Raw genomic sequence first — 27,067 nt, 5'->3', positions numbered from 1 at the left:
AAATAAGAGAGTCAAAATTATTCTTTTTTCCTGCTCTGGCAGAATGCTTTATACCAATTTACAGTGTCATTACTGGTTACAGCAGAATAGCTGTTTAGATATTTCTGAGAGAGGCAGAGAAGCTGTCTCTTGAATGAAAATATAACAGGAAAAGAACAAGTCCTTGAGATGCAGAAAAATCTAAAACCAGAGGGAACATACTGTGTTAGCAGTAGTAATGTCAGTTGCATTCATTGTGTTAATGTCAGTTTTAAACTGCAAAGGAGACGTAGGCAATTTGAACAGCGTGTAGCAAGGCCTTGCCTGTATCTACCTACTGAAGAAGAAAGGCTGTGTGAACCAGACACCAATTAATTTACCCATATGCTGTACACTTTAATCAAATGAGTGGATAATTGCTATATTTTGCCTGTTTAATGATAGCCTCTACATTAAAATGCAATAGGATCTGTTGTAATGTACACTTAATTTTACAAAAATGTAGGTTAAATTTGGAGCTCCTGCAAAAGGATAACTGGAATCTGCAAAAGTCAGATCATCCTTCTAGCTCGCGAGGGCAAGTGTCAGTCTGATGCCAAAACACAAGCGAAACAAAGAAATTGGTTTTCATTGTTTTCTGAATATATGATAGGATGAGAAATCCAATTGATTAGTAGTTGATGACAGTCATTTAGCCACATGCCAATTTTCAATTTAAAATCAGATCTTTTTCAAAGAGGTTGCTGGTATTATTTCTGTGTCTCTTAAAAATAAATACCTTGCTAAAAACTAGCATTCATGAACCTTGAGGAACCATTTAACTCGTTTATATCAATTGGATCTTTGGGGAGTTGGTTTCTTCCTCTGAGAAATACAGTTGATAATATTTCCTATCTCTTGTCCACAAATTTTCAAAGGTTTCAGTCAATTTAAGTTTTTGTCTAGGTAGACATACTCTTTGCCATACAATATACACATTTCCTTCCTTCTCACAGCACCGATAATGAATTGAAACTCTGACACACCTTTTACAACCTGACACACCTCTACACTGATGCATCCCTGCACAGGTATTGTGCTCTAAGCCACAAGGCCCACTGGTGTGCTCACACCCACACGGGTCACAGGTGTGTCAGAGACTCTGGTCCCCCAGCTCTGGCTCTTCCACTCACCTCGGGCGCCCAAAGAACAGCATCATTTCCTGTGATGTGAACAACGGTGGGGAAATTACTCCAGCCAGATCATTGCTTCCACCCAAGAGACAGGGAACCCTGATCCTCATCTAATGTAACACCAAAAGGTTTTACCATTTCAAGAATGCATGTTTGTTATGAAGACAAGTCATTTCTGCTCTTGACTCAGAAATCCCTCTGTGTGTGATGACACTGGTATAAAGAATCAATTTTCAATTTGGGCGATGCGTTCAACTCTTTCAGGCCTCTGGTGTCTGTGCCTTGAGCACTCCTTCCCTGGAGTAAACGGTTCACAAGGCGCCTGAAAGAGTTTTCAGCTGCTAATCTATATTTTCCTATAACACGGAGCGTGACTAGACCTGGCTTGCACCAATTATTGCACAAATGAGTTTTAGACATTAAAACATTTGCGGAAACATTTTTATGTGCTTAGCGAGACTTATGTTCTCTAGTCCCTTGTAAGAAGTGAGGCTTTAATAATCCACTTTTAGTGTCATGACTTGATGCTTCCCGAGAGCTCCCGACCGCTTTCCCTGAGTACGACGTTTGTCAGGTGGGGTTTCAGGGGATCTGTGAACTGTTCATTCTGAGCAATGCGTTAATATGTGTTTTGACAAATATAAAGAAGCCTACAGATATTACATTAGACCAGCTGAATCCATTTTATGGTTTCTTTTTTTTTTTTTAATTCAAAAGCATCACATAGCAAATAAAACTTTTAAAAATTAAATCTAGTTACAAACTAGTTGTTTCTTATTTTTTTTTTTCCAGTCCCTTTTTGCTTTCTTTTACGACCACATGAAACTTGAGAAGCCACCTAAAGCTAAATCATTTAGTGGAGTTGGGCAGTTCCCAAGTGTCCAACAAGAAGGCCTGGTTTAGGCTGCGATGGCCACTGTCATTCCTGGTGATTTGTCAGAAGTAAGAGATACCCAGAAAGTCCCTTCAGGGAAACGTAAGCGTGGTGAAACCAAACCAAGAAAAAACTTTCCTTGCCAACTGTGTGACAAGGCCTTTAACAGTGTTGAGAAATTAAAGGTCCACTCCTACTCTCACACAGGAGAGAGGCCCTACAAGTGCATACAACAAGACTGCACGAAAGCCTTTGTTTCTAAGTACAAATTACAAAGGTATTAAACTCTATTTGTCTTTCAGATTCTATTTTCTATTATGTTGGCCATGTGAAGCCATTGTAAACGTATATATTTGTATCCACATCTTTCCGCTGATTTGCAGAGAGAAATGTTAAGTAGATTAGACGTTGGCTAGTTTTAGCATTCTGAGTCACAGACTTTTATGGGTTAGTGTTTTTGGATTTTTTTTTTTTTAATGCAATGCTTAATGAGAGTAGAATTTCCGTTTGTACAAAAAAAGAAATTGCAAGAAAAGGGTGTGGACATTAACGTGAGTATATTCAGCCTTGCTCGTTAACGTTTGTAATCGCTAAAAACCAGTGAAAACTAAAGTGGCGACTTAGATGGCTCCAGCTCTGCAGTGTTTAGGTGTGGTAACTACCCTCGTAGCAGATGCATATTAAGTTAAAAGAGTGTCCGAGCCGAGGGAAGTTCTGGGTTAGCCTAGCAGCTTAGCTTCCGTTTGAACAGTGAGGTCGGGCGGTTTTTGTCTTGATGCTGACAGAATATGTCTGTGTTCAAGGCACATGGCCACGCACTCTCCCGAGAAAACCCACAAGTGTAATTACTGTGAGAAAATGTTTCACCGGAAGGACCACCTGAAGAATCACCTGCACACACACGACCCCAACAAAGAGACGTTCACGTGCGAAGAGTGCGGCAAGAACTACAACACCAAGCTCGGGTTCAAGCGGCACCTGGCCTTGCACGCGGCCACGAGCGGCGACCTCACCTGCAAGGTCTGCCTGCAGACGTTCGAGAGCACGGGCGTGCTGCTGGAGCACCTGAAGTCCCACGCGGGCAAGTCGTCGGGGGGCGTGAAGGAGAAGAAACACCAGTGCGAGCACTGCGACCGCCGCTTCTACACGCGCAAAGACGTGCGCAGACACATGGTGGTGCACACGGGAAGGAAGGACTTCCTCTGCCAGTACTGTGCACAGAGGTTCGGGCGCAAGGACCACCTGACGCGGCACATGAAGAAGAGTCACAACCAGGAACTCCGGAAGGTCAAGACGGAGCCCGTGGACTTCCTGGATCCCTTTACCTGCAACGTCTCCGTGCCCATCAAGGACGAGCTCCTCCCGGTGATGTCCTTGCCTTCCAGCGAACTGTTGTCGAAGCCGTTCACAAACACGCTGCAGCTGAACCTCTACAACACTCCGTTCCAGTCCATGCAGAGCTCGGGATCTGCCCACCAGATGATCACAACCCTGCCTTTGGGCATGACGTGCCCAATAGACATGGATGCTGTCCACCCCTCTCACCACCTTTCTTTCAAATACCCGTTCAGTTCTACCTCATACGCCATTTCCATCCCCGAAAAGGAGCAGCCGCTGAAGGGGGAGATCGAGAGCTACCTGATGGAACTGCAAGGCAGCGTGCCCCCCTCTTCCCAGGACTCTCAAGCATCGTCGTCTAAGCTAGCGTTGGAGCCGCAGATCGGGTCGCTGGATGACGGCACGGGGGACCTCTCCCTGTCAAAAAGCTCGATTTCTATCAGCGAGCCCCTGAACACAGCAGCGTTGGACTTTTCTCAGCTGTTTAATTTCATACCATTAAGCGGTCCCCCCTATAACCCCATATCGGTGGGGAGCCTTGGGGTGAGCTCTCCGCAGGAGGAGGCACATTCTTCTGTGGCTCAGCTCCCGCCACAAACCCAGGAACTTCCGGATCCTGCCGGCACCATAGGTCTGGGCTCTCTGCACTCACTGTCAGCGGCTTTCACCAGTAGTTTAAGCACAAGCACAACGCTGCCACGTTTCCACCAAGCTTTTCAGTAGGTTCCACGATGCGGATCCGTTACAGAAGTGTGTGTGTAGCCCTGCCTTAGGTGACCATTTTTATTTTAGTGCCTACTTGCAGACAGTATAAAAATTTCTGCTTCTGTATAGTACCAGTTTTCATTAAGCCAGTATAAAATAGAAACTAGCTTTTTAAATGAGCTTGGGAACCATTTGTGTTCAGTTATGTTTACCTGGGTATTTTGTCCTGACTCACTGCCAACTGTCACAATTTAAGATGATTTCTCATACAGGAAAGCCATTATTAGTAGTAAAGTCTTACCAACCCCGTGTTCCAATTACTGTTAGATCTTAAATTTTTCATTTTTTGTCCAATAACAATGGCTCTACCTTTTGACATTTGGCTCATTAAAAAATTTTGCAAGAGAGTTAAATTTTCTAAAATGTATATGAATGACCTGAGAGTTGTAAAATTTCTACTAGCCTCTAAATGGATTAATAATCAAAAGCTTCAAATGAATTAAGAATCCAGTCTGGGGACATGACATATGTTTCTTAGATAGACCATAATTTCAGGTCAGTATATTTTGAAGACTTGCTATCGTCTGGCTCAAATGTTTGCCGTCTTTATTATGCACATGTAAGGAAAACAAAACCGAAACACAAAGCACCAGTATCTGTAGCAAAAAGAGACCCCTAGTAAGGTGACACGGCATTCCACGTTACTTAGGAGTTGGCCTTAATTTAGTACACAGGATGTTTGCCACGTTTTATACTTCTTGCTCTCTTTTCGTTCGATTCACACTAATAGTGTATGGCGTCAGAGTCTTCAGTCAGTCTCTGGGTGGATCTCTTTCGTCGTTTCCACCTTACATGGCCAGAGGGTAGGTCAAGCACAGCCAGCAGTTCTCCTTGGATTGTCAGTGTACAGTCGGTCCAGAGTCCAGAGCCGCTGGGGAACACAGGTGTGTTTATCCCGGCAGGGGATGGGGGGGAGGGGGGCGGAGGGGAGGTGTCTCCGCTTCTAGGGTGAGAGACCCTAGGCGGGGAGACAGATGTGAGACCTGCAGCTCTGCCTGGGAACTTGTCTGGGGATCGCGTCCCCTGTCGCCTGGGTGGAAACGAGATCCCTTAGGAGTCAAGTCAAAGCACATCGCTTATGTCACTTCTTGCTGAATTTGAGGCAGTTCGTGGTCCCTAAGCACCAAAAACAGAAAACAAAACAACAGCCCTGCTCCCATGGCATCTTTCTTATTCAGTGTTAATTCATCTTTCCTTGCTATTTTTGGACGGAGACTTTTAAGTTAAATGCATTCGAAAACTATTTGAGGAATGACCACAAAGTCTTAAGCGACTAAAAATATATACAGTAAAACCCCACTTTTACACGTCCCTGGGAAATAGGAGGAACGTTGCAAATAAGTTGAATTTGTAGAGGGAGGGAGAAAAGTAAAGCAAAACAAGCACTATCTTAGTGATTGTGAAAAGAACAATCGAGAACATTGTGTTCAATGAATACAACAGTTACTATGGGCTTTCTTCATGTTAGGCAACCAGCATATGTTCTCAAAGGTCGAATTATTATTCTGTTTTGCTAATAATCAGTTGGGGCATCAACCTAAGAAACATATCTAGTAAGCACTTGTTAACACCTTATTTGGGGACCCTGTCTGTTGGGGTGGGTATGAGGAGGGAGGGTTTATAGAAGAGTATATATCTCTTTAAAAAAAGAGAGAGAAAAATATTTCTGAGCACTCATCTGCCCTATGTGGAAGCTTCTTTTCCCTTTTATAGGGCCAATTATCACTGCAGATTTCGATGTTTACCAAGAATTCCTAAAAATGAGTGCGGATTACTGAATAGAATACACTATTTAAAATATTGGGGAGTAGTATAATTTGTGGAGAAATGTAAATTGTAATAATGTAAATGGGGGTTTCACTATATATATTATATGTATGTACACACACGTCGCACTTCATAGAATCAGAGTGGCTCTTAAGGAGCTTGGGCTCCTGTTATTTTATCATGCTCCTATGTTTGTTTGTTTTTTTTTAATCCTAGGAGCAGTAGTTTTTATACGTATGTATTTAAATTTTATTATTAAAAGTTACATTTTATTAAAAAAAGTGTGTTCCAAAGGCATTAAAATTATATATGTTAATAAGGAAATACATTTTTAAATTTTTCAAACTGCTCCTAAGCTTTTGATTAGGAGAATATTTGCTCTGAAAGTAGGCGTTTAGCTCTGCTTTATTTCCGCCTCCTTTAGTTTCTATGAAACAGATTGCTTACTTAAATCACTAGTTGAATGATTAGTGTTCAATATTGCTTTAATCACCATTGAAAAAAAAAAAAGGAGAAAGAAATCTGGTGACAGAGCACAAATAAATAGAAAACCTATTTTTAAATAGAAATCACAAATACAAGTGTGGAAGCACTACTTTATTTTGTCTAAAATTTGCTTAAAGAGAAATCAGAATAACGAACTGAGACGTTGGCCTTAGTAGGCTGTATTTCACTGCTAATTAAAAAAAAATTAAAAAGGGAGTACCAGGATTTATTAAATAAAGCATTTTGGAAATGGGGAATGGTGCCATGTAGGTATATATATTTTTAGCCTAATTCTCGCCCTGCATGGAATTCAAATACATGGAGGCATATCTTCCAGGGCACCAGTGCTAAAATTGTGGACTCATATTTTCATATGTACACCCTTTTGCCTGTTGCTGCCCCACAGACTTGAAATAACACTTCCAAGTAAGAGGGAATTCAGCTAATTTGTTTTTTAAATTGACTGTAGCGGTCACTAAACCCCTTTTGAGAGAATCTATATTAAACATGAGGCTGACTCATTTATTTTAATTGCACAATGGTCTGACAAGGCTGTAACACCGAACTGGCTCTTTTTTTTTTTTCCTAAAAAAAAAAAAAAACAAAAAAATTGACACATTTTTATGTCAACTGGATGTGATTAAAAATAATTGTTGCCAATGCTGTTTTCATTCTCCGGTGGCCGGAATCATCATCCCTGGAATTTCTAGTAGTGCCTTTGCTTGGTTTAAAAAAAAAAAAAAAAAAAGGGATTATCATTAAGTAAAAATATTTCAGTTTAGGATTTGGACCTCAGACAAGATATTGAACCTCATTCAGTTTGACCTTCCATGTGTTTGTACAAATTAGATCACCAGACACAGAAAGCATGAGTGTGGAAGGATCTTGACACCGTAAGCAATATTCTCCACCGATGGATGCAAATACCACCTTTATAGCTGTTGGTCACTGTTACAACGTGCATCTTAAAATCCTCTTAGCAGGTTCCATTTTCCAGAATGTTGTCCTGGCTGATGATGCACTACTCCTTGTGCAGCTTTTTCATTTCGTTTCGTGTTTCTTCCAAGCTGTGTATTTTTGCCTATTTGTTGCTTGTGCTTTTACTATTCTTAGTCACTTGTGGAATATAGTGACGTATTGTGTTAATTTGGACAGTAGCGGTTTTTAAAAACCATATACTGACTGAAACATGAGCCAGAGCTGATTGCTTTATGAAGCTAATAATGAATGTTAAAGAGTACATATTTTCAGGATCATTCATCTAGAAAGCAATACACATATATAGGCCAATATTTTTTTACAAAATAGAGCTTGGTCAACCTCTATACTACACATATTACAAGATATAGCACTTTCAAAACGAATCTAAACCTTTACAGAAACTTTCTTATAGGTTATGCCTTTTATTTTAAGACTTATTATAATTTGTTTCAAGTGCCGTTAGATGATATATATGTAGGCCTTTGATATATAATGCTTTGTGTTCAAAAATGGTAGATGGTATTTTAAACAGGTACATTTTTACAGTGTTTTCTTATCAATTTGCTATATTGCACAGAATCAGTGTGTGTCTTTTCATAAGGTTTTACAATGGTTTATTTTTTTACAAGGTTTACGTGTCTCAAAACACACTGTCTTCCCAGTATGTAAATTAAAAAAAAAAAAATACCAGTTCACCCAAGTTGCTTCTAGCCTACTGAGATCCATGTGGCGTTGGAGGAGATCTTTCAGATACTGAGTATTCTTCATTAGCAGTGGCAGACTGTTATCTCTGAGAAATGAGTGCCTACGTTGACCTTGTCTTATTTTTCTCATACTGCGTCAGCAGCTGTCTACCACACAGATAGTCTGTTGTGATCCCATAGAGCCACATAAGTTGTGTTGTGTAGTTCTGTGCTAAAAACCCACACAGAGCTCCTTTCTGATCATCTAAATCGAGATGATCCCACCCACAATGGTAAAGGCACGCTCAGCTCACCCCCCAGGCCCTTCTCCAACGTTGTCAGCCCTCTGAGGATGGAAGGCAGTGTCTTTTGATAAGTTATCTAGCTTAGAAATAACAGAACTATTGCTAATGTATAAAACACTTCATTGTATAAGCTTCAGTGGTACAGATGAACCAGAATGAATGTGTATCTCCTCAGAAGCACTCCTTCAATATTCTGTTGGATCATATGCTGCTAATGTAACTTGGGATACAACTCTTCATGGTGCTACAAACTTCTCTGTCTCATTCAGTCGTGTTTTTTTTACCCATAGGAAAAAAAGGACTACATTAGGCGTAAAGGTGTACAATATATTTTTATACTGTGACTTCATTTGTCTTTAACAAGACTTTTACACCACCCACAACAATGTATTCATGTGCACTTGCAAAAGGAAATCTCGGACGTGCAGATGTTACCAGAACAAAACCCAGCTTTGTCCACAAGGTGACTATAACTCAGAACGAAACGTGGGCTTTATGATATGGTGTGGCGTAAAGAACATGCTGTATGTTACTAACAGCCCTTTGAATTTAACAAAAACTGGGAATCCATTCGGAAATGGATTGCATCATGCCTGAACATAAGCTGGACTGCTGAGATTGTATTTTTAGCTGATGGAAAAAGTGTTTGGACTAGTACTCTAAAAATGTTCTAATGATAAAGTTTTGAGTCAAAATAGAAAAGAAAAACTCTGCATTCCAGGCTGAATTTTGTATATTTTTATTGCATTTAAAATCGCTATTCTGTGATATGGGAAATCAAGTGGCTTATCATGTATATCATGTACTTAAAATGTATTCACAAACTACTGTTGTATTTGTATAAAATATAGACAAAGATCGTATTTTTTGTGTGTGTATAAGCTCTGTAAATTAGCAATCACATTATGAAGCTGCAGTGATAACTACATTTTAAACATCCACACCCAAAGAAGCAGCTATTTATTGTCCAGTTACCCAGATATAAAATATTAATTTGCTGCTAATTAAACAAGAGTGCTGCAGCTTCTTGTGGCCTACAGTGTTATGTTTGCTGTAAGAAAAAGATATGTGAACTCCACAAAATATATGAATAAAAATTATAGAATGGCTTTAGATAATGTAGATCTTCCTGAAATTTTAATAGATGATAAATTTCTATTTGGTATAACATTTTTTCCCTTTGAATTTTAAATATTTTCTCATTCGATAAATATAAGATTCTAATAGCTGCCTCTAGGACAATACTCGGTTGCTGAAATGAAACGTAAAGTTCTAGGGTTTCTTTTGTTTTATAACTTTTGTACCTTTAAAGGAAGGACAGAAACTGTAAATAAAAAAGTCAGAACATCATGCATCAAAACTTTAATCCAGGTGAGAATTCAAACAACCCCCCGAAGGCTGTAGGAATGTATAAATTGATCATGTTTCTTGTTCACCTGAGATAAAACTGGCACTCAGCATTCCTTTAGCCCTTATTGTCTGTCAGTCCTGCCTGTAAATTATCTTTTTAGAAGTTCCCTTTGGGCTACTTGTCTAAAATTTTGCTGAAAAGCCTCCCTTGACAGTTCATCTGGACCAAAATGATGAGCAACAATTTCATCTAAAATTCATCAAACAGTCACGCAGCTTCGAAAGAGAGACATTAATTCTGAAAATTCAGTTAATAATCTGGCCAGGAACCAACTGTAGAATTTTTTTGTTTGTTTTTTTGGTATCTCATAGCGCCTTTTTTAGTATGATAGGAAAAAATTCTTTCTTTACCTTTGGCTTTCCTGTCTTAAGGCTGTCTACCTTCAGAGAGGTAAAGGAAATGCACAGTGACCCCAAATTTTGCAGTTCCTCTTTTTACATACTTAATTCCAGCAAATCTAAAAGCATTACTTTGTTAATTCTTAGCATTAACACTAAATACATTTTCATTTAAATTCACACATATGAAATATTTCAAGGACTATTTATAGAAAGAAAAATGCTATCGCTTTTTATAGTTAGAATACTCTGAAAAAGGATGTTTGGGATTAATTCACTTAAGGAATATTCTCACTTATGGAAAAGTAATTAGAAATGCAGTTTGCTTACTGCACCATAGACCCAGTGGGGCTAAAAGACTTTTTCATTCATGTTTTTGTTAACTGAAAAGTTCCTACGGATGGTTCACCATTAAGGGGAGGAAAAGGTTCAGTCTGGCTATAGACGGCTTGAGTTTGCTGCCACTTTTCCTGAATTAAGCATTTCTTAAGCAAAAGGCACTGCTTCGTGCTGAGCCCTAGGGCTGTTCCAAAGAAGTCAGCTTTACAGAAAGAAGGCTGTTTCCTGATCAAACATCAGAGTGAAGAGGACAGCATCACTGCAGCCGTGGGAACGTGTCAATATTGTATTGAGTTCTACCCAGTTACCCATTTCTGTAGATCAAAAATGGTCAAATATTGGCGATTCAGCCTAAAACTAAAACAAAACAAAAGAAGACCCAGAAGGTCTTGACTGCATTCTATTCAACACAAGGTCAATAGTAAATCTGTCCATCCTGCGGAGGTTTGACTCTTGGCTAACGTGATGGTTAATGTGTCCACTCGGCTAGGCCACGGTACCCAGACTGGATGCCCGGTCTAGTCAAACACTGGTCTAGATGCAGCTGTGGAGGTACTTTTTTAGGTGTGGCTTATAATCAGCTGACTTCAAATAAGACAGACTGCCCTCCATAATGTGGGTGGACCTCATCCTATCAGTTGGAGGCCTGAAGAGAAAAAAGTGAGCTCTCCAAAGCAAAAGGGAGTTCTGTCTCCAAACGGCCTTTGGGGACTCGAGCTGCAAGATCCAGCTCTCCCCTGGTCCCCAGCCTGCTCAGGTGTCGGACTTGTCAGCCTCGACAGTCATGTGAGCCAATTTCTTAAAATAAATCTCTATCTCTGTGGTATACATACCCCGTTGCTTCAGTTTCTCTGAAAACACTACCACAGCTAGTTCCAATTGCCGTTCTTTAGAGGTGCCGGTTTTACCTTGGAAGAAGTGGGAACATCTTTCGCTCTGATATGCTGTTATAGCAGAGAACATAAATTCCCAGATTCCAACTGCTTTAGAAAAGAAAGAGAAAACGAGCACAGCGCTTAATGGAGATGGTACCTATAAAGGATTTCTCAGACTCTCCTTTTCCATACTGTTATTTTGGCTGCCATTATTTTTTAAATTTATTTATTGGAGTGTAGTTGATTTATGATGTGTTCATTTCTGCTGTACAGCAAAGTCATTCAGTTATACATGTATATATTGGGTTAGCCAAAAAGTTCGTTTGGGTTTTTCTGTAACATCTTTCGTAAAACCCAAGCGAACTTTTTGGCCAACCCAATACGTTCTTCATATTCTTTTCCATTATGGTTTATCACAGGATACTGAATATAGTTCCCTGTGCTGTACTGTAGGACCTTGTTGTCGGTTGCCATCATTGCAGATGAAAATGGTTTTCTCCTACTGAGCAAGTTTTCTTTAAAAAAAAAAAAATGTAAACAGGCTAATCTTGTTCTGCCCAAGAGAGGCATACTTGGCATGTAAACCAATGTTTATTCTAAATGCACAAGTGGAAACATTTGTAGATTGAATCTTTTTTGAAAACATGGTCATTTATAGTAATACCTTAGTCAAGGTCTTGAGATCCTGAGGGAGATGAGAGTTGGAAGTGCAATGGCTCCTCACATCAGCTGTGGAAGTTTCCTGTTTTATGGTAGTAGAATTTTTGCAAAGGTTTAACTTTTGGTTTATTCTAGCTGTAATTAGAGAACTTTAATCTTTTTCTTGGGGCCCCTTTCAAAGTGTCGTTCTTGCAAAACTGCTCTGTTTCTACAAACACATAATTGATCTGTTATTAGTATCCACACACACCTGGTGACATTTCTAAGATGGCTCCTGTAACCAGACTTTCATGCCCTAGGAATGTTCATCGTGGAAGTAGGTTAATAGCCTAAGCTATGCCCTATTTAAGATTTTAAGCTATGTCAGCTTTTCCCACCCAGAATTAGTGGTGACCATCGGCTGTAATAGACACCCTTATAAGCATCTCGAAGACCATTTTGTTTACAGACTACAGGCAGCTGAGTTCACCTCATCCCTAGTTTTCTAAGTTACGTTATCTCTCACAGGAGTAAAGTGCACTTACTGTTGTATTTTCTATGATAAATTCTTTCATATGCTATTTCCATAGTTATTCCTAAATTGGATGTTTACTAAAAGAGCTTCAGGTTAGTACCAGTCAGTGATTTGAAGGACCCTGAAAATTCTCTTCCATTCTTGACAGCGTCCGCCCGTTTGGTCCTCTTCCTCTTTCTGTCATTTTCATGTTAAGTCACTCGCTGTTCCTTGTGCTGACGCATCCCTCTGTCGTGTTCTCCATCCCTGGAATGCCTGCTTTCTCTGTTCCTGCCTGTGAATGCCACATGCCAAGAGCTTAGCATCCTCTAGCCCTTTCTTGATGATAGCTCTTCCATTCACAATACCTTCTTTGCTCTCACCCACTGAAAAGTATCTTATTTTCCCTATGAACGTTTATTAGATCTTCTCAGGGATGTGTCTGTCCTTTTTAATTCTTTTAAGCCCTGGAGGTGAAAGCCCTGTCCACGTGGTTCCCTGCACACGGCAGAAAATCAACACATATTTGTTGCCTGAAGGGCAATGATGGCTCTTACCTTTCTCAACCATCTTAACAATCAGGACACATAGTTTAAAAGAAATACTCTTTTAAAAGTTGAACCTAGGGCTTCCCTGGTGGCGCAGTGGTTGAGAGTCCGCCTGCCGATGCAGGGGACACGGGTTCGTGCCCCGGTCTGGGAAGATCCCACATGCCGCGGAGCGGCTGGGCCCGTGAGCCGCGACCGCTGAGCCTGCGCGTCCGGAGCCTGTGCTCCGCAACGGGAGAGGCCACAACAGTGAGAGGCCCACGTACTGCTTGGGTTATCTTTGTTCTATAGAAAGTCTTATTTGATATACTAAAGATTGCGTGGGGACTTCTCTGGCGGTCCAGTGGTTAAGGTTCCGCGCTTTCAATGCAAGGGCCGCCGGTTCCATCCCTGGTTGGGGAACTAAAATCCCAAATGCCGCAGGGCGCGGCCAAAAAGATTGTGTGATCATACTTAAACCTTACATTTTGTTCTGCCCTCCTGCATCAAAATGAGCAAATTCTACAATACAGTACCATTTCTTCAGAAATAAACCACTCTAAATGCTTTCACTGCAATGGACCAAAATTAGAGAGCTTTTTTTTTTTTTTTTTTTTTTTTTTTTGTGGTACACGGGCCTCTCACTGCCGTGGCCTCTCCCGTTGTGGAGCACAGGCTCCGGACGCGCAGGCTCAGCGGCCATGGCTCACGGGCCCAGCCACTACGATGAAAAACAGGGCTCAGCTACGATGAAAAACAGGATATTTACATAGGATTAAAGTATCTTCCCACAAAATACTTATTAATTACAAAAAGAGTAACTTTGCATTAGAAAAACCAGTGGACACCTATTTAAACAATTCATCAAAGTGAACCTCGTCGGTAATCGGACAAGTCAATAGACCTCCTAATATGCTACACTGAGAAGAACACAACAACATTCACTTCACTGGTATTCCTGCCAACATTTCATAACCTGAATTTAGTCATGAGGAAATATCAAACAAACCTAAATTGAGGAATATTCTATAAAATATTCTTCAAAAGTGTCAAAGTCATGAAAGACAAAGAAAGACTGAGGAACTGTTTCATATTAAAGAAAACTAAAGAGCCTTGGTAACTGGATGAGTTTTCTGTTGCTGCTATAACGAACTACCACAAAATAAGAGAAAAGAGAGATAAGCTCAGGAAAGATCTACAAGATCCAGGACTTGCTGGCTTCAAAATAAAACTATTATTATTTTCATTCGTTCCAAGATATTCAATTTGACAAAGGGCTCAGAGAGAAGATCAAATTCAAAGTAGGACTATAATTCCATTGTTAATATCTCAGAAAGATCTAAGACGGTACCTCAGAGAACCATTCAGCCAGACAAAATGCCCTCGATGGCTCTCAAGGGCATGCCTAAAAGATCCTTTGCACTAAACAACAGGGCTTCTAAGAATCTTAAGTTTGTTGTCTCTAAGCAGCCTGACTGGAACTCAGTGACTCTTGTGGATGGAGTGTTTTTTCATGGAATGGATTTGTCAATTGATTTATAGAAAACCCACAATGTTTTTAAAGGAATTGTATCAGCATGACATGAAAGGGACAGAGACAATACAAAATGGAGAAGTGCGTGTCTCACGGACCTTCTCCATTAAACAGAAGGGCTTCTAAGAATCTTAAGTTTGTTGTCTCTCAGCAGCCTCACTTGCAGCCCAGCCAACAAGGTTTCAGGGTGTGAATTTTTTAATGAATTGATTCATAGGAAACCCACAAAGGTTTAAAAGAAATAGTATCAACGTGACTGAAAGGGACAGGGGCAGTAGAAATGAAAAGGGATTTTTTACCCTCAAATCAATTTGGGCAAGAAGCAGGCTACAAAATTTCCTCAGCTGCCAACATAGCTACGTTTTATGACAAAGGAAGACTAACTCAGAAGGCAGGACTAAGAACCTAGAGCCACGCTGAATCACCCCAGATGGTGGGCTGAGCCCTAATGAAAGCAACATGTGCCTAGCTGGATTTCAGAACTGTATAGACCAGTGATTCCTTGTGTGCCTCCTGTTTTTCCCTTTATGAATGAGAGGTGTTCTCCCATATAGCAGTTATTATGCCTGTCCCTCCATTGTACGTTGGAGGTTTGGGGTGCAGATCACTAGTCTTTTTAGTTCTCAGATCTCAGATTGAGAGGAGCTGTACGTGGAGATCTGTATCAAGGAGCTGCCTTTGAGACACCGTCCCCAAGGAGCCGCATCCATATCTGGACCAGATTTAGATAACAGGATTCTTTTTTTTTTTTAAAAATAAATTTATTTATTTATTTATCTTTGGCTGTGTTGGTCTTTTTGTTGCTGTGCGTGGGCTTTCTCTAGTTGCGGTGAGCGGGGGCTACTCTTCATTGCGGTGTGCAGGCTTCTCATTGCGGTGGCTTCTCTTGTTGCGAAGCACAGGCTCTAGGAGCATAGGCTTCAGTAGTTCTGGTGCACGGGCTTAGTTGCTCCATGGCATGTGGGATCTTCCCAGACCGGGGAAGGAACCTGTTTCCCTTGCATTGGCAGGCAGATTCTTTCTTAACCGCTGTGCCACCAGGGAAGTTCCAATAACAAGATTCTTGACCTCAAACCTGAGTCTGTGCTATAATTTTTAGGGATATTGGGAAGGTTATATGTAATCTGCATATGGGGAAAAAGTAAATAATTTGAGACCAGAGAGCAGATTATAGCAAATTTAAAACATGTCCACAAAATCTTTGATATTCCTCCCATCCAATGATGCTGTCTAATTCCCCTTCCCTAGAATATGGACTGACCTCAATGACTCACGTCTAAGAAAAAGAATGCAGCATAAATGCTGCTGTGAGACCTATAAGGCTAGGTTGTGAAAATGATAAACCTTCCCTTGTCTCAGTCCCTCTCTTTGGACACACAACTTTGAGTGCCCTGGGCTGGCTTGTAGACGTCTGGCTGCCTAGAAGTTGCCATATAGAAAAATAGTATTAGTATAAATATTCTTCCTTGTGTCGGCAATGAAAATTGGCAAGTGCCTGGTACAGTTATCTATATATGTTGGAATAGTAGAGACAGTCCACTAATTAATGATTAAATTGGTTAGAATGATAACCAGGATGGAAAGATAGAAAGATGAAAAACATAGACAGATAGGTAAATAGATAGATAGATAGAGTGGATCTGACTCTCCCAGTAACATAGGCAGATTATTAGGCCCAGTAGCAGAAAGAATACTACGCATATGTATAGTTCTTTACAGCTTACAAACACTCACACAGCCATTATCTTCTTTTATCCTCACAAAAGGCAGGGCATTTTTTTTTTTTAATCTTCATTTTACAGAGTAGAGAAGTAACTCTTAGGAAAAAAATAGATGAGAAATAGGTACTAAATAAATACAAGCAAAAAAGACATCACAAGTAGCATTATTAATATCAGAACACATAGACTTAAGATTAAAACATTCAAAAAGGAAAAAGAAGAGAAAGTAATATGAAATGTACAATTTTAAAAGGAAGATGTAATAACTATAAATTTGTTGCACCAAAAATCATGGCAGCTAAATATATAAATGGAAACTATTCAAAATGCAGGAACTTAATTCCAAAAATTCTGTTACAATGAGAGAGATTAGTAATTCTTTCAGAATGAAATATAAAAGAAAAAAACAAAAAAAACATAAAATAATATAATCAAACTTGATGTATATATTAAAAAAAACTTTGTCATTTGCAAAAGGAATACATACACCCTCATATGTATGTCCAGGTATTACAAAATCTCTTATGCAAGTGATCAGAAATAAAATGTAAACGCATTTTCAAAAGGATAAATATTAGGGCCACATTCTGTTAATAAAATTAGAAATAAATAACAAAAATATGACTTAAAAAAAATGTAACTACTTGAAAACTAAGAAACGTCATCCTAAATATCCCTTGGACTTAACAAAGAAATCCAAACTGAAATTACGAACTACCCAAAAAAGGCCAGTGAAAAGAAGAATGTGTCATATCCAAAGCCCCGAGTCAAAGTTGAAGTTGTGCAGGGGAAAAATTATGACTTGAAAATTCTTCATTATTGAAAGAGAAAGACAGAAAATAAAGGAACTCGGTGTTTATCTATGGGGAAACTGGTAGCTAGCCTCCAAAATCCATTCTCCCCTTTTACCACAGTAAAAGAACAGTAGCCAGGAACATGGCGTGTCTAGTTGGTGCCCAACTACACTACCCCCCCAAGACTCCCTTGCAGCTAGATGTGGCCATGTAACCAAGTTCTCCCAATAAAATATGAGTGACAGTGTTAAGTGCCACGTGTAGCTACGGGGGGGGCGGGGGGGGCTTGACTTCTCCACATTTCCTTTCCCCTCCCCACCAGCTGGAATGAGGGCAGGGTGGTGACCCAGTTTTGATTATGCACACAGGACACTGCTTTAGAGCTATGTCAACAAACTTTCTGAAAAAGGTCAAAGAGAAAATAATTTATGTTTTGTGGGTCATCTGATCTCTGTCATAACTACTCATGGTGGCCGCTGTAACTCAAAAGCAGCCACAGACAAAATGTAAAGCAATCAGCATTTTTGTGTTGCCGTTAAACTTTATTTACAGAAACAAGCAACAGGCAGAATTGTCCCTCTGTTGTAGTATGCTGACCCCTGCCCTAGAGAATGGCAGGGTTTTCCCACTTGCTTGTGTCCTGAGTGACTTTATGGAACAGACCACTTACCTACCCAGGACTGTTCCATGAAAGAAAAATAACAAAGAAGTTTTGGGATCCCCTTGCTACAGCAATTTAGCCTTCATCCTAACTAATATATCAACTCAAGAGATTTGGGGGAAAAGGACGATAAAGTAAGTCAGAAGAGAGTAAATAGATAAAATAAGTTAAAGGTGAATTCAATGAGGTAAAAATTAGCAAAACATACGTGCAAAATTAATGCTTTGCCAACAAAAAAAAAATCAATAAGGTAGATAAACCCTTGGTGATCCTTGCTAAAGAGAAAAAGAGATAAGAGAATAAAAGGATTGTAAGAGACTAATACATCTAAATCTAATGAAGTTATTTTGAAGGTTTGGAGGAAATGGATGATTTTCTAACAGAAAATTTAGAGGAAATGGATGATTTTCTAACAAAATATTAATTACTAAGACTCAGGAAGGAGCAGAAAATTGGACTCAATCAAATACCATATACAAGAATGGAAAAGTGATTAAAACTACTGTTTGAAAAGACCAGCATCCCATGGATAAAACTCATAGCTTAGTTCCATCTAAACTTGCAAAAGCATGTATTCATTCATTCTATAAATATCTACTGAGTGCTTACCACCTGCCAGATACAATTCTGGCCAGTGAAAAGCAGTGAACAAAACATAGTCCCCACTCACACAGAGATGACATTTTACTGGAGGGAGACAGACAATAAACACACACACAAATAAATACATGTTGCACATTGTGATGGTAAATGCTGTGGGGAAAAGCAAAGCAGAGTGTGGGAGATACAGTGAGCACTCGTACTGATACTGAGTTTCCCTAATGGCATGTTTTTGAATGTGATTGTCTGTTATCTGCATATTCTCTTAGGTGAAATGTCTCTTCTTGTCTTCTCCCCATTTTTAAAGTAGATCGTTTGGTTCTTTAACTGCTGGGTTTTGAGGAGTTTTTGATGTATTCCAGATTCAAATTATGTACTTCATATTGAGTGAATTATGGTCGTTTGTATTTTTTTGAGGAATTGGTTTATTTCATCTAATTTGCCAAATTTACATAGAGTTGTTTGCAGTAGCTCTTAGTTTTTAATGCTTGCAGAGTCTATAGTAATACTCCCTGTTTCAATCTTAACATTGGTAATCTGTGTCTTCTCTTTTATATGACAGTCTTGCTAGAGGTTTGTCAATTTTGTTGATCTTTCCAAAGAGCTAGATTTTGTTCCATTGACGTTCTCCATTGCTTTTCTGCTCACAATTTCATTGCTTTTTTCTCTCTATTATTTCCTTCCTTAAGATTCTTTTGAATTTATTTTGCCCTTCTTTTTCTAAGTTCCTGAGGTGAGGATGTAGACTACTGATCTGAGACTTTTCTTTTCTCCTAATGTGAGCGTTTGGTGTTAAAAATTTCCTTCTGGAAATTCCCTGGTGGTCCAGCGGTTAGGACTCGGTGCTTTCACTGCCAGAGCCTCGGTTCGATCCCTGGTCGGGGAATTAAGATTCCCACAAGCTGCGTGGCATTACCAGAAAAAAAAAAATTCCTTCTTAGCTCTGCTTTAGTTGTGTCCCACAAATTTTCATATGCTATATGCATATCAGTTCAATGTTGTTTCTAGTTTCCTTTGAGATTTCCCGCTTGACATCTGGATTATTTTGAAGTGTGTAACTTAGTTTCCAGGTGTTTGGAGATTTTCCTGTTACCTTTCTGTTATTCCTTTCTAGTTTAATGCCATTGTGATCAGAGAACACACTGTTTGGTTTCAGTTCTTTGTTGAGGTTTGTTTTATGGATGTGGTCTTGATATACTTCATGGACACTTGAAGAGAATGTGTTAGGTGGGATAACCTATCAATGTCAATTTGATGTGGTAAATAATAGAGGACAAAGAAACAGGTTGAAATACACCTATAAGTATGCCATCAGGAAAATCCAGATGGGGGAATGTCTACTGATAAAGTGGCCCACTTGCTTCAACAGATAAATTGTAAAGAAAAGAAAGCGATGGAGAGTCAGTCTGTAGATTACAGGCCTTAAATATACATCAGTGTAAATAACGTGTGATTTTTATTTAATTTGTTTATTTATTATTTATTTTTGGCTGCGTTGGGTCTTCGTTGCTGCACACGGGCTTTCTCTAGTTGCGGCAAGTGGGGGCTACTCTTCGTTGCGGTGCGTGGGCTTCTCACTGCGGTGGCTTCTCTTGTTGCGGAGCACGGGCTCTAGGCGCACGGGCTTCAGTAGTTGTGGCACGCGGGCTCAGTAGTTGTGGCTCGCGGGCTCTACAGCGCAGGCTCAGTAGTTGTGGCACACGGGCTTCGTTGCTCCGCGGCATGTGGGATCTTCCCAGACCACGGCTCGAACCCGTGTCCCCTGCATTGGCAGGCTGATTCTTAACCACTGCACCAGCAGGGAAGTCCTAATAATGTGTGATATTAACCATAGTGTCTAGGGATGTATACATGGATGATAAAAAGTATTAAAACACACACACACACAGACACACACAAGGAAGTGCTTACTGTAAAGTCAGGGTAGTGGTTACTTTTGGAGAGAGAGGGCTGTGATGGAAAACATGGAGGGTTACTGGGGTGGCAGGCAAAGTTTTATTTATTAGCTTGTGGTTTTATTTCTTTCCTGGGGTGGTGGTTACGAGCAGTGGTATGCTGGTATTTAACAACTGACTCTCCAAGGGGAAAAGAAAGCCCTGACTTGTAGCAGTTTCTGATTTCCATCATGTAAATACTACCACCATGGCCAATTTCAAGCTACCAACATGATGTCATTTTATGTGGATCTGGGAAGAGATTACACAGACAGCCTTAGGAGGCTGTGTGAGCCAGTCCCAGCGCGACCCTGGAAGGGTGTGTGCCTTACAATAATTCACTGGACTGTACATTTATTTTTTCTGAATATTTTAAAGTTAAAAAGATAAAAAAATAAATTTAGAGAAATAAATTGCACTGGATAAGTGGCTGATTCTAGGACTGGAACGGGAAATATTTAAAATGAACCTAGAGCATCTTGTAGGGTCAGAAAGTAAATTAGTGCTCAAAAATAGAAAGAAAAGCTCCATGATGATGGGGTATGTCAAAGGGAAACAGTAGCCAACTGAAGGAGTTTCCAATGGCCAAAAAGCCGGAACAATTTTAGCAAGAAGATAAAGTAGTATTGGATTATAACCCGAAGTATAAAGTAAATATCCATGACTACCTACTGATATAAATAAATGAGTGAATAAATAAATAAGTGGGGGAGAATAGACATATCTCTTGGAGAGAAAAATCCAAACACAACCACATTATTCCCTGCCCCTTAAGAAAGGGCTGCACATAGGGACTTCTTTCTAATAAGTATAGTATGGAAAAGGGGGTAAAAATAAAGACTTTATAGAAGAGAAACCTGACAAATACGACCTCAGCCAATGATCAAGAAGAGCATCGACAGGGGGAAGTCGTGTTGATTTACGTACCCTCAAAATGATGTGATGAAAATGGTAGTTGACTTCTGTGGTCTTCCTTTCAGAAACCCATCATCCCAATCTAATCATGAGAAAAACACCAGGCAAATCCCAAATGGGGGACATTGTATAAAATACTTAACCAGTACTCCTCAAAACAGTCAAGGTCATCAGAAACAAGGGAAGTCTGAGGAACTGCCACAGGCAAGGGAAGCCTAAGTGGCCATGACAACTAAATGCAATGTTTCCTGCATGGGATCCTGGGTATTTGTCAGACGCTGTCTCTAAGACTGAATGAAGCAAGCCTGTCACATCCAGAAAAACAACTGACGGCATTTGTTTCTTCTGATAAAATTTGCTTTCAAGAGAAAAGTGAAATTTTGGAAACGTTTTATCTACCACCTTAATTTGGTAGCTTTCCAGTATGATGAGATCAGGGGTGATATTAACAAATGTGATTTTTTGGTATTATGTAATGAAATGTGTCAACATTTGGAAGGTTTGCATAACTCAGTGAACTATTATTTTTTTCAAATGACCAATGTTACAAACTCATGCCTGGGTGAAAGAGCCATTCAGTGTTCAAGAGATACCATTGGATTTTAATGTAATACAGTACAAAAAGCACATTGTTACAGTTTCAAATTCCACATGGCAACTAACATGTAAGGAACTACCACTTGCCAAGTTTGGATACAGTATCAAAGTAGAATATCCACAGTTATTTGAAAACACTAATAAAAAATGCAACTGTGCACATCTCTGTGACACTAGTTTTCTCCACGTATTTCATCCAAAACCACATCTCACAACACACTGAATGCAGAAGCAGGTGTGAGAATCTGGTTGTCTTCTATTAAGCCTGACCTTCAGTTAAATGTACTTGCAAAAATGTTAAACAATGCCACTCTTCTCACTAAACCGTTTGGCTTTGCAAAATAGTTTTTTATTAAACAAAAATTCTACTCCTGGAGTGGAGGCAAAGAAAAAAAAGCTATGGATCCATTTTTGTTTGGGTTTGGGTTTTTTTGCTTTGTTTTTTGTTGTTGGTGGTGGTGGTTTTTTTTGAGGGGTGGGTGTTTTCTTGCAGTTAATGGTAGTCAGGCAACACCGTTTGTGGCAAATGAGAGGCACGTAAGGGTAAAAGCCAAGCTCCCTCTGGGAAAGCTTCTGCATTCCTAGCAAAATGACAGACATGGCTGGCTTTTTCCAACATCCTGCCTGGATGTAGCTGGGATGCAGAAGCTGGCACACTAACGTAACATTAAGTCCTCTGACAGCTCTGACCACCTCCTTCTATATTTCACATTACATGAAATAATCCTTCGTTACTTACACCGATGTTAATTAGCTATTCTGTTACCTGCAGTAAAAAGCATTTCATGCTGATACGTGACCTCACATATCTGGGAACAGGTAACTCAGGATCCTCAAAGGGACAAGAATTCTAATGTGGGAGCTGCACAATTCTGATTGGATGAACTCGAATTCTCTTCCTTCTCCTTCCTCATTTTAGGACCCCTCAGAGCTGATATCCACATGGGTAATAAGGACTCACAGAATCAGGGAGGCTAAATTCGGGATTTGCACTCAACGGGACAGCGCCCTGAGCATCCTCTGTGGTCCTCCCCCACCCCAGTCTTCCCCCCAGGTCAAAGAGCAGACATGGAGTGTGCACTGCTGTGTCTGTAGTGTCACCACCCTTGTGTGATGAATCCCAGTGAAGTTCTGAGTGGTGTAAAAGTTGGGGAATAATCCTTTTAAAACCTCTTATAATTGCTATTAAATCATAAACTTCCTGTCATTAATAAAACTAAGGACCAGCTGGTGGTGGTGGCCCTTTTTCAGAGTCAGTCAGTGGCGTAGCACTAAAACCTCATGCGTCACATGGACGTTCGACAGAATCGGTGTTTGTCCAGGGACAACTGTATGCCTCCTGGACCCGCCCTAAGGGGTCACGCTCCTCAATCTTTGTGCTTCTTGTGCTAAACCAGCAACTCTAGATAATGAATAGCCCCCATTACTTTTCCATTCACTTGTAAAATCTGGTAGATGCCCCAGAAATATCTTGGGACGTTTATTCAAAAGTTAAAACTATATATATATATATATATATATATATATATATATAATATTAGTCATAAGAAAGAATGAAATTCTGCCATCTGCAGCAACTTGGATGGGCTTAGAGATTATTATGCTTAGTGATATGTCAGAGAAAGACAAATACTGTATGACAGCACTTAAATATATATGCAAAACAGAAACAGGCTCAAAGACATAGAAAACAAACTAGCGGTTACCAAAGCGGAGAGGGAAGGGTGAGGGAAAATTAGGGGTATGGGATTAAGACATACAAGCTACTATGTATAAAATAGAGAAGCAACAAGGATATATTGTATAGCACAGGGAATTATAGCCAGCATCCCTTAATAACTTCTTTTAACGGAGTATAAGCAACACGATGCTGTATACCTGAATCTAATATAACACTGTAAATCCACTATACTTCCATTTTTTTAAAATGCCATAATATTGAAACATCCTGGAAGGAGGAAATCTATCTTTGAGAGTCCCCTGGACTTTGCCTGAATGAGAAATAAACTTTGTTTCTTAAAAAAATTTGTTTAAACCACAGACTACACATAAAGGCAGCTCTGGCTTTGCCCTCCCCAGCTCTACGTATAAGTTAATACCGACTCATCAAGTCCAATCCTGAGAACTAACAAATTGCTACAATGGATTCATCTACCGTAGGCTCCTGTTCTGAGTGCGAGGGTCTATGCACACTCATCATCTTCCTGATTCTTCCTCATTACTACAATGCAGGGCGAGGGGGATGGATAAAGTCTCAAGTTTTACATGCCATGTCATTAACTGATCACTCTCTAATGAGATTTCATGAGTCTTAATCATCTTTCTGAGACCTCTCGAAAAGTCTACAGAAATTCACTTCAAATAACTGTTGAGCATCGTGGAGAGAACAGGAGTTTTATTCATCAGTGAGCAGACAACCCTCCCGGGTCAAGAGTTACATTTACAGTCCCCTTCTACTCCTCAGAAGCAGAGATTTTCTGAAGTCAGAGCTCCTGGATCTGGGCTTCTGCTCAGCCTCTAACGCCCATAGGCATTTGCTCTCAGAACAGGAAGAGGGTGGATTGCCAGATCTTTGGCACTCCCTGCTGGCCACATTATTGGGCCACCACTATTCAAAGGTTGAGAATTGTTCAAATGCCTCTTTAGCTGGATGAGCAATTCTGGCGTTATCTCCTCACGGATCTGCATTATCCCTTGGGAAGTTCCAATCTAAGCACATAATCCAGCAGTTGGAGAGCCAACACTTCCAAGCTCTATCAGGAGAGATGATGAGATGCTTCTTATAAAATGAATCCCGGGCTCTTAAGAACACTCTCTGTAACCACGGAGTTTCAAATTTCCTGTTTTCCCAGCCACCACCATCGAGTAACCAGCAGCCACCATAAGTGGACACCTGCTAAGCAACCCACCTAAGTTTACTTTGTCAGCTCCAGGAGAAAACTCGGCTATTGGGCACCTGCGTCATTCCCCCCTTGTTCCTAATGGTTCCGTCCTTCTAAGGTGTAAGGCCTAGGGACCTGCCCCTGTTCCAACTAGCCAGGTAACGGTGGAGCCCTACTCAGCAGAGTCCTGAGAACTCCATACAGTCAGCTGTCATTGGGGGAAAGTGTGCCAAGGAAGCATCTCCCTGACTCTAACTTCTGAAGGCCTGTAGATCTGCCATCACTTTACTGTAGGGGAATTCACTCTAAACTGCTAATGCATAAACTGTGAGTTTCATATCTAGAGAGTGAGGTACAGCACAGGGTTATAAAATCACCAATTTTCTCCTTAGGGACAGTTAGAATTTGGAGTACCCTAATCCGGAATTCACATTGCAGAGTTAGAGAACTAGCACATCAAGATTATGATGGAAATATACATCCAAAGGTTTGTTAAGGGATACAAGGAAAGAAATCATTGGTGAAACTGATGTCTTCAAGATATGTGCCTAGTTATGGACTCTGTGGGGCCCAGGACGCTTTGAATGAATGAACAGAGTGCAGGTAGCCCAGCACTCAGGTGTTGTTGGCAGTGCTCAAGAATCCCTCCACTTCTGGAAGACTTGGTGGGATGACCTGACAACCAGGTTGGAAGAGCGTGTGTCTTCCACAGAGCGCATCTGTCATGGTGGTGTCTAGGGGACACTAAGGCACTGCCTGTAGCCCTCTTCAGGACTCGGAGTGTGCCAGGAGACCCCTCTACTGTCAGCCTTCTTTCAGGACTGCCTCAGTGGAAAGGCCCCCGCTTGCCCACCATCACACCCCTTTCACGAGGGGAGTCCTTACTCAGTAACTGGTCAGTGTATGTGAACAAGTCCCTGGCCCCCCTTTCCTCAACTTGGGACACTTCTGCAGGATCATCCCAGCTCCGGAGCAACCTCACGTGACTGCCTCACAGCCCAGCTTATCTCTCGGGCCCCTCCTGCTTCCACGGGTCCAAAGAACCCTCTATAAAGAACATCCTGCACAACGATCTCCATGTCAGCCCGTCTCCCAGGGAGCCTACCCTGCCACAGTTGAGTCAGTAGTGGTCTACTGGCACTGGACCCTCCCCCCTCAAAATGCAACGAGTTAGGACTCCTGGTAAGTGCGAGAGGCAGATGGGCTCCTGTATACGGTAGCAGAGCAACTGTTAAAACTTTTACCTGTGATGAACTGGGATGGTGCTGGGTACCCTGCCAGTATCCTGTCCGAAATACGGAGTAAATGGTAACTATACGAATAGTTGAATCAGGCAGCGGTTGCTAAAGGCAGTGGACTCTTTGACAAAAGATGAAGCGTCTGGGACTGCTTAATCAGCAATTGAACTCTAAGTGTGAAGGCCTAGGGCTCCCTAAGTAGAGTAAAAACACTCATCTCCTACAGCCAGAAGGATACCAAATATATTTATTGCAAATACCTTTTTTCCCCACTGTAGGGCTTGCATTTTTATTTTCTTAATGGTATCTTTTGAATTGACTCCTGATTTCCTTGTCTTATCTTTGTCTAGCCTAAGACTGTGAAGATTTTATCCTATATTTTCTTATAAAATTTTAGTGTTTATATTGAGGTCTGTGATTCATTTTTTTTTCATATTTTATTTTTATTGACATAGCCCCAGTAAACGTTCCTGCTAGAGGACCACAGATATCATCAAGGGCCATTCTTCCTTTTTGGACAAGGACAGTGAAACCCACGTATGAGCCCTGAACATGCCCAAAGCCACCTGTTACCTTGAGGTTTGAGCCCACTCTGAATCTGACTTCATTTCTCACCTTGACTGCATAGTTTACGGACCCCCATTGATGAAGACGGCAACGTGCCGTCCAGTATGGCAAAGGTGGTTCAGAAAGACAAATATCATATGATATCGCTTATATGCAGAATCCAAAAAGAATTGATACAAATGAACTTATTTACAAACAGAAACAGATTCACAGACTTATAGGTACCAAAGGGGAAAGGTGAGGGGGAGGGATAAATTGGGAGTCTGGGGTTGACATAAACACACTACCATATACAAAACAGATAGCCAACAAGGACCTACTGTAGAGCACAGGGAACTCTGCTCAGTATTCTGCAACAACCTAAATGGGAAAGGAATGTGAAAAAGAATAGATACATGCATTTGTATAACTGAATCACCCTGCCGCACACCTGAAAGCAACACAACATTGTAAATAACCACACCCCAGTATAAAATAAAAATTAAAAAAAAAAAAGGAAGCCTTCCCTGAATCAATGTATTAACTTTAGATGAGCATTCTTCACTGCAATGTCTTTCTAAAGGGACCTAAAACAAAAGTCGTTTTAAAAATGGGTGGCTCTCTTGACCAAAATTCAATGTTGGTAAGATCC

At 40.5% G+C, this 27,067-nt stretch overlaps 1 protein-coding gene across 3 annotated transcripts in view; it reads left to right on the top strand.

The window, feature by feature from the left end:
• The window catches only part of PLAG1 (PLAG1 zinc finger), a 50,903-nt gene extending 41,690 nt beyond the window's left edge, over window positions 1-9,213 (top strand). For 2 of the 3 annotated variants that reach the window (XM_019925318.3, XM_073794405.1), the window contains 2 exons: window positions 1,944-2,302; window positions 2,829-9,213. In XM_019925318.3, coding sequence (XP_019780877.1) covers window positions 2,061-2,302; window positions 2,829-4,086 — 1,500 coding nt within the window. In that variant the 5' untranslated portion in view covers window positions 1,944-2,060 and the 3' untranslated portion in view covers window positions 4,087-9,213. The remainder of the gene's footprint in view (window positions 1-1,943; window positions 2,303-2,828) is intronic. The other variant, XM_019925319.3, reaches the window with a different exon arrangement.
• The last annotated feature ends 17,854 nt before the right edge of the window (window positions 9,214-27,067 follow it).

Source organism: Tursiops truncatus, chromosome 17 (genome assembly GCF_011762595.2).
Source record: "Tursiops truncatus isolate mTurTru1 chromosome 17, mTurTru1.mat.Y, whole genome shotgun sequence".
Lineage (NCBI taxonomy): Eukaryota > Metazoa > Chordata > Mammalia > Artiodactyla > Delphinidae > Tursiops > Tursiops truncatus.
Note: the sequence above shows the minus strand (reverse complement) of the source record. Positions and strands in the feature narration are given on the sequence as shown.